Consider the following 7,779-nt stretch of genomic DNA (forward strand, 5'->3'; position numbering starts at 1 on the left):
TCTTTCCCTCTCTCCATCTCCCATTGGTTCTGTTTCTCTGGAGAACCCTGCCTAATGTACTTGGTTTACTGTTTTGTGTATTTTAATGTATCTTAATTTTTTGAAAGTGGGTAATCTTTGTACCACCTACGGTATTTTTTTCCAAACTAAAAAATGTTAAAGATCAGAGCATCTTATATCTTAAAAAATGCCAGATCACTAAAAGTGCTGGACTTCATTCAGTTGTTCTGTTTATTTGGGGGCTTGGGGCAGTTAGTAATGTATTACAAGTTGTTAACTTTGAGATTAATACACTTCTTTTCACCTTGCAATGCCATCATGAAATAGCTGATACATGATCTCCTGAAGCATATCATGGTTGGTTTGTATTTGTTTATTTTTTCTTTCTCTGGACTCTTGTTCATGGCATTCTCCACCTGGAAGGCCCCCTAATCTTTGCATGTATTTTTATGACTCAGCTCAGACTCTGCCTCTTCTGAAAACCTTCTCTCGAAGCCTCAAGCGGCAGCCCTGCCCTTTTTTTTTTTTTTTTTTTTTTTGGTAACCAGCCCTGAATCTATAATTGTATTTAAAATTTAAGAAAAAGGTTTATGCAAATCAGGAGCAGTATGTATAATATAATGTGGACTGTGTGTAAGGATATACTAAAATATCTGTCTATTTGAAGTGATATATATTTTTATGTAACCAATACCTGGGAAAATACTTATAAACACAACAGTTCTATTTGGGAGTGGGGCTGGGAGACGCATGTGCTGCCAGGGAGGGTAACCTTGATCCTCTAGTGTATATCCGCAGGCCTCTCACTGCTGTGGCCTCTCCCGTTGCGGAGCACAGGCTCCGGACGCGCAGGCTCAGCGGCCATGGCTCACGGGCCCAGCCGCTCCGCGGCATGTGGGATCTTCCCGGACCGGGGCACGAACCCGCGTCCCCTGCATCGGCAGACGGACCCTCAACCCCTGCGCCACCAGGGAAGCCCAGCCCCCGCCCTTTGAACTCAGAGAGTAACTATAAACTGCACAATTACCTGACAATGGGACAATCATGTGACTTAGCTCTTGTCATTATTTGTACTTTAAGTTGAGTGCTCTTAGTTACCTTTCACATATTTATCCTCCCTTCCCAATTACTGACCATGTTTCCTGAGGGTAGGGGTAAGGTCTTATATTCCTTTGTGTCCCTACCTCTCCAAGGCTCACCCTAAACCCAGCATGTGGTAGGAGTATTTTGTTTCTTCCTTAGTTTTATGCTCCAAAATTCTGCTAATATCCATCTTCAAATGGTAAACCAAATGCAGACCTACAGTGAATTTTCTCCTTATGTCAGAGCCTCTCCTCTCCACCCCCCAGTATATTACACTAGGCCTTGGTTCACATTACCTTGAATGGTAGGGAGGGCTTCTATGTAGGACTGAGGCCCTGTTCTTCCATCCAGGTGTGAATCCACAAATTGACAATGGTCTTCACCTCTTCCCCAACTGTCCCCAATGCTGTAGAATGTATCTGCATAAAGGGATACGATGAGTCACTGACTGCTCCAGAACTGCCACGGCTGGCTGAGGAATTTGCACAAGCTTTGACGTGGGCACATTATTTCAACTCTGTGTGTCATACTTTCCATGTTTGAAAGACGGTGATAATGGCACCGATTTCAAAGTGTTATAAGGATTCAGCAGGCTCACATATGCTAAATACTTAGCAAGTGTTCATTAAATGGAAACTACTAATATTACAGGCATTTTCAGCCTGTAGATGGGAGACCTTTCTACTCTTTGGTTTAAAAAAAAAGGAGGAAACTCTGAGAGGCAGAGAATGTATTATGAAATAATTATGAAGAGCATGGATACCTAGAAAAATAGAAGAAACTATTTTCATACATAACTAGAAGTAGGGGGTGTGTCTGTAGCATGAGGCGCTGTCCTTGGTCCTGAACCAGAGCTGCACAGTAGGGCAAAGTTGTTTCTCTCAACCCTGGGATACCAGACATGGCTGTGTAACCTCTCCCAGGAATTCTGAAGCAGAGGAGCAAAAGGGCAGTGTGCAAGAGGGAAAAAAAGAGCAGCAAGAAACGAACAGACTGGTTGTAGGGAGAGGCATATACACAGAGAAATTGCAAGAGTGGGGGATGGTTGGGGAGATTTTGACATTATCTAGAAATGATGAGCGGTAGCAAGAAACAAAACAACAAAAAAACTGACCTCTGACAAAATATAAACCAGCTGAGGGAAAGTTTTCTTTCTTTTTAAATGTATGTACTAGAAAAATTAAAAGTTGTGCAAATTTTGAAATACAAAAACAATTTTGGGTAGGTGGGTGAGTTAAAACCAGCAGGGTAGAAATGGCATTTTGAAATGTTAGTAGTTCAAAGTAAATACTTATGTTATTCTTTGTTTTAATCCCCTACCATGATGAAAACAATGTAATTTTTGGACACAGAGCAAATAGTGCACCTCATATGTTTCACCATCCACATTGTTTCTCTGTAAAGTTGTTCCAACGGCAAAAATCGTAGAGGGTACATCTCCTCAATACTTCCAGCTTACACTCATACCTTAAAGGAACTTAAAGGCCGTTTTTCTTCGTTGTTAATGTTATGGGATTAACAACAAAGAAAAACGGCCTTTAAGTTTCTAACAGAATTTTGGATTTCATTCCTAAAAAGTAGTAGATTTAAAGTATATACATATATCCCTGGGTACCAATGTAAATACTAGTCACTCCAGAATAGAGCCTGCAAAACTGGCTTGCACTTGAGCCAGACTGAGATGTGATGGGTCCATACCTCAAATGCATTCTGATGCACCTGCTATGTCAAGTTAGCATCTGATAAACTAAAAGCTTTCCACACCTTCCCATAGCACACCATCCCTAAAGACCTACCTTTCAGGTTATCACTGAGGTAGATCTTATACCGCAGTGAATTACAAAGAACGACTCCCACAAACTTTCTGTACCACGTCCGCTTCACATACTGTCGGCCGTGGCAGTCCGTGTAGCCAGGGTCATGTTTGAAAGCAAATGGGATCCAGATGGGCTCACCACCTGGACGACACACAGCACACCTTCTAAGTCATGGCGTTTCACAGTGTTTATTCTTGCACAAAATACCAGAGAATTTGATTTATTCGCTGGGACTTCCCCTTCTCTCAGGGCTTTTCTGGGCAGTTTTCCCACCTCCCAGTGGTCTCTCTCTCTCTCTCTCTCTGTCAGTCTGTCTTTTCTCTTCTTTCTTTGTACTGAAGTACACCTGGGGAGTTCCTTGTACCTGAATGCGGTGAACGCATTTGCATTTCTATAAAGGATTCTCAGAGTAAGAAAAAGCCTAAGTTAAGCCAAGGAACATAAGCTATAATGGCAAATTTGACCTTGCAGGGCATGTCACCCTACCTCCCCACTCCCAAAATCCCTCAGCACAGGCACCTCCTGTTCTTGTCACGCATAAGACCAGTCTTGAACTTAAGCAATAGGTTTTTCTTGGTTTATTTGAAAAACAAAGTACAATTTTGTTGTACACTTAATGCATTTTGCTATCTTTTCAGCAATTTAAAATATTCAGAGGGGTTATGAAAATAAAGTTATCTATTTTCATACATAGATACTGGCCACCCATAATGGTTTTTATAGATATTGGCTGCTATGGCCCTATTTAAAAATTTCCAGAACATGCTTTTCCCTAGATTAGGATGATGGGTGCAAAGAAACCACAGAAGTTGTCAGAAAATTATGAAAATACAAAAACGGTTCAGCGTGTCTACTTGTAACCATAACAATCTCATATTCAATATTCAACTTGATTACTAGAATGTCAAGTTTATCAAGAAGAGAAACTTACCTGGTGGCCTCACAACAAGCAAAGGATTATCTGTAGAATGAAAAATAAATAATTGACTTCACTATTACATCACACAGCCATGCAACTGTTGAAATGGTTTTTTTTTTTTTGTAATTAAAAGAACTACCCAAGCTAGAATAGATAAAGAAAGTGTAAGATTCGTTTGACAGATGCCAAGACATTCCCTTAGTTTTTATTTTCTAGGCATTTCCTTTCAAGAAATACTCTTTTCTATTTATATTGTCTTGTTATTTATATAGAAGGTGTGGGTCCTTGACGATAATATTTTGACATTGGGTACTACAAAATAATTCAATACTCATTATGTTTTAAAATGTGTCCATCTTGGGAAAACAGTTCAGTGGTTTCTTAAAAAAGTAAAAACACACACCTACTATGCAATCCATCCATTCTACTCTTGAGTACCTACCCAAGAGAAATTAAAGCATATGTCCTTAAAAATACTTGTACATGAATGCTCATGCCAGATTTATTTGTAATAGTCCAAAAGTAGGAACAATCCAATGTCTATTAACGGGTGAATAGATACAAACTGTGGCACATACAATGGAATACTGCTAAGTAATAAAAAAGAATGAACTACTTATAAATATGACAACATGGATGGATCTCAAAAGGATGCTAAGTGAAAGAAGCCAGACAAAAGAACTCACACTGTATGATTCCACTGATACAAAATTGTAGAAAGTGCAAATGAATCCATAGTGACAGAAGGCCCATGAGTGGTTGTCTGAGAAGAGGGGAGAGGATGGGCACACGGGGAGGGAAGGGAGGGCTGGATTGTACAGCAGCAGGAAGAAACTGTCGGGGTGATGGAGCTGTTCACCAGCATGACTGCAGTGATGGCTCCAAGGGTATAAACATACCCCAAAACTTCCTGAGCTGTACATTTGGAGGGTGAACAGTTTGCTGTATGCCATTTCTACCTCAATAAAGCTGTCTTGAAACATGTCTATATCTTAGCCCAAATAGTGCCACTTAATATGAAACTACATTATAAGGAATTCTGCTTTAGAAGAAGCTGATTTTTATAAAATACAGGCCAGGTAAGCATGAGCCATCCTTTTTTTTTTAATTATCACGGAGTAAAATTACTTTTTTAGGGTACACATCCTATGAATTTTTAACACACGTATAGACTCATGGAACTCCACCACGATCACACACAGAACATTTTCGTCCCCCCCCAAATCTGCTTTGTGCTGCCCCTTTGTACAGACCATTCATTCTGACATCATCTGCTATCTATAAAATAAAGTGACATACCATTAGCTATAAGTGTAAATGCTTGTTTTACTCTCCTGCTCTTAGGAAATAATCTAACCAAATGGAAGCGACAGCCATGCTAGTGTGGAGCCGACCCAGCTGGGCTTCTGTAAGTGCCTGTCTTGGGACCATGGGTACCAACTCTCCAGCCTGGCTTCCTATACAGAAAGGCTGCCAACCCGGCACCTGCCACCATGGGCCAGCTCTGTGTGTACTGCCTCGGACCATGACCACGGGGACATTTCACTGAAGGGCTTGAGAGCTCTGCACACCAGCATCCCAAAGTAGGGACATCCTCTGAGTGACACTGCCCGCAAGATGGACAGTATTTTAATTAGACCCTCCATATTAAGTAGAGACATTTTCGTCTCCTAGTAAAGGAAGCAACTTAGAGATGTGACTAATTGAAAGAAGCAACTGCCCCTCAGGTCACGTGACATTTATGCTCTTCAGCTGTTTGCAATTAAAAAAAACAAAAGGAATTTATCTCTGTAACTAAATCTCTACATATAGATTCAAACTTATCTTTCCCACATGGTTGAAAACTAGATTTCCATCCCCACCCCCCTTTTCATTGGAATCTGACCTTTTCACTTCCCAGGCAGTTCCAATGAAGATAACTTTAAATTTTATTACCCAACTTTTAGCTCAGCAGAAAGAAAATCATGTTTCTCTTATAAAATGACATCCAATATGAACTGATTAAAGAGAAGAGGATTTAACTTCTTCAGTTTTTATTCTACTGTAGACATGATTTCAGATTATTTGTTTTTAAGAAAAGGAAAAAAACGAGAACATGAAGTCACCCATACCTGATTCTGTGACAAATGAGACCGAACGGCTCATAGGTCCATAGCCGTGAGGATTTTTGGCTTGAACTTTAAAATAATACCTGAAATTGGAAGAAACCTTTTTTTGAAAGAGAACCTTGTTTAATTTTTGTGTAATGAGACAAACACCCAAACTATTCAGCACCTACTCTGTGGCAGGGTTTGAGTCCTATTTTTCACAAATGGATACACCACTGCTATTTCTTTGGGTTATTTCTAAACTTTCTCATTTTCGAATAACTTTTCAAAACAATACATGTGACTAATGGGAACGGAAGGGCACACTGGGCAAACAGGTCACTTAGGTTGTGTGTGTTATTTAGAGCATCAAAGGGTTGAACGGCCCCGCGCAGGCCCGTCCTTGGATGCAATTGTCTCCTCTTGTCCCGTCTTGAGTTCTACTGACTGGAGGGGGAAGATGGAGCGGTGAAACACTTACCAAGCAGAATTCCAACTGTAACCTAATTCTAATCACTGGACTGTGTGTGAAAAAGCAGGATGTTTGACAGTGTGATGATGCAAACCCATTGTTGGCAGGGAGAAGGCTAAGCAGTCCTGAGGCTGGTCTCCTCGGGGGAACTAACATGACAACAATGTTCTGGGTGCAGGACAAGTGCTATGCTTGGCTCTGGAGCCTTAAAGTCACTGAGTTTCCAGCTTCTGTGCCTCGAGGAAAGAGAAGCAAGTCCGGGAAGGGGAAGTGGAAAAGGCCTGGAGAGGCTTTGCTGTGGATTAATCTTTTTCTTGGAACAGAGAATGTGCTAGAAAGCACATTGTCTGAATCAGCCTGTTCATCAAGAGGGAGAATGACAAGCCAGGTAGATTGGGAGTCCCAGAGCATCTTACTTTGGACTCTGATGAGCTATAAGACCAAAAGTGGTGATGAGAAAATACTGGAAACCGACACAGTTAAGACCCACTCTACCTACTGCTCACCTCTGTGTTGTCCTCCCCTCTGGGATTCCAGGTGTTATCTGTGCTCTCTTAGCCCCTAACTATCAACACTTCCAGGTAAAGAAGGTGGGTAAAAAAATCCCTGTGAGGGGAAGCTCTCCACCACTTCAGAGAGTTCAGAAGGAGTCTTGGTTTCCAGCCAGCAGAAGCTACACTTCAATGTTACAAAAGCCTGTATTTGATTGTCAGACACACAGATCACATGCACTAATTAAGATACCCTAAATTTTTAAAAGGAGAATTATTTACATTTAGAGAGCAAAGCATGTGTCCGCGACACCTCTGCCCTGGCACCAAGCCTCCTGAGTTTCTGAGCTTCTGAGAACCCCAAGGGAGCCTCTGGTCTCACAGTTACACAGAGATATTTGACTTGGGGTTTGATTAAACAGAGAGCAAAGAAAAGCCCATTCGGTAAAATCAAGTCTTCTTTTAAGCTTTCCAAGAAAGTATGTTCACAGCTCATTTAGGACAGAATCCTTTTTTAAATGTCATTTTTTTAATAAAAAAGATATGCACAATTAAGAACATAGGAATTCCCAAATCTCAATTCACTCAGCATTTCGTGTTTTCTCAGTTGCGCGTACTTTTAACTCAGCGGTCGTGGAGTTATTTAAGGCAGACTCTGCTGGCAGTTCAAGCAGTGGGTTGGGCATACATCAATGATAACAGTCCAACTTTACAGATACTTTTTTTTCCTTAAAAAAATAGGAGTGCTTCCCCGGTGGCACAGTGGTTGGGAGTCCGCCTGCCGATGCAGGGGACACGGGTTCGTGCCCCGGTCCGGGAAGATCCCACGTGCCGCAGGGCGGCTGGGGCGTGAGCCATGGCCGCTGAGCCTGCGCGTCCGGAGCCTGTGCTCCGCAATGGGAGAGGCCAC

General features: G+C 41.6%; 1 protein-coding gene across 1 annotated transcript in view; it reads right to left on the reverse strand.

Annotated features, from left to right (window-relative positions):
- FNDC1 (fibronectin type III domain containing 1) overlaps positions 1 to 7,779 on the reverse strand; it is a 72,053-nt gene that overhangs the window by 2,150 nt on the left and 62,124 nt on the right. The window contains exons 18-21 of the mRNA XM_007461766.1: positions 5,931 to 6,010; positions 3,832 to 3,861; positions 2,880 to 3,041; positions 1,380 to 1,502 (exon numbers count right to left, since the gene is read on the reverse strand). Of these exons, the coding sequence (XP_007461828.1) occupies positions 1,380 to 1,502; positions 2,880 to 3,041; positions 3,832 to 3,861; positions 5,931 to 6,010 (395 nt within the window). The remainder of the gene's footprint in view (positions 1 to 1,379; positions 1,503 to 2,879; positions 3,042 to 3,831; positions 3,862 to 5,930; positions 6,011 to 7,779) is intronic.

This window comes from Lipotes vexillifer, unplaced genomic scaffold (genome assembly GCF_000442215.2).
Source record: "Lipotes vexillifer unplaced genomic scaffold, Lipotes_vexillifer_v1.1 scaffold1594, whole genome shotgun sequence".
Lineage (NCBI taxonomy): Eukaryota > Metazoa > Chordata > Mammalia > Artiodactyla > Lipotidae > Lipotes > Lipotes vexillifer.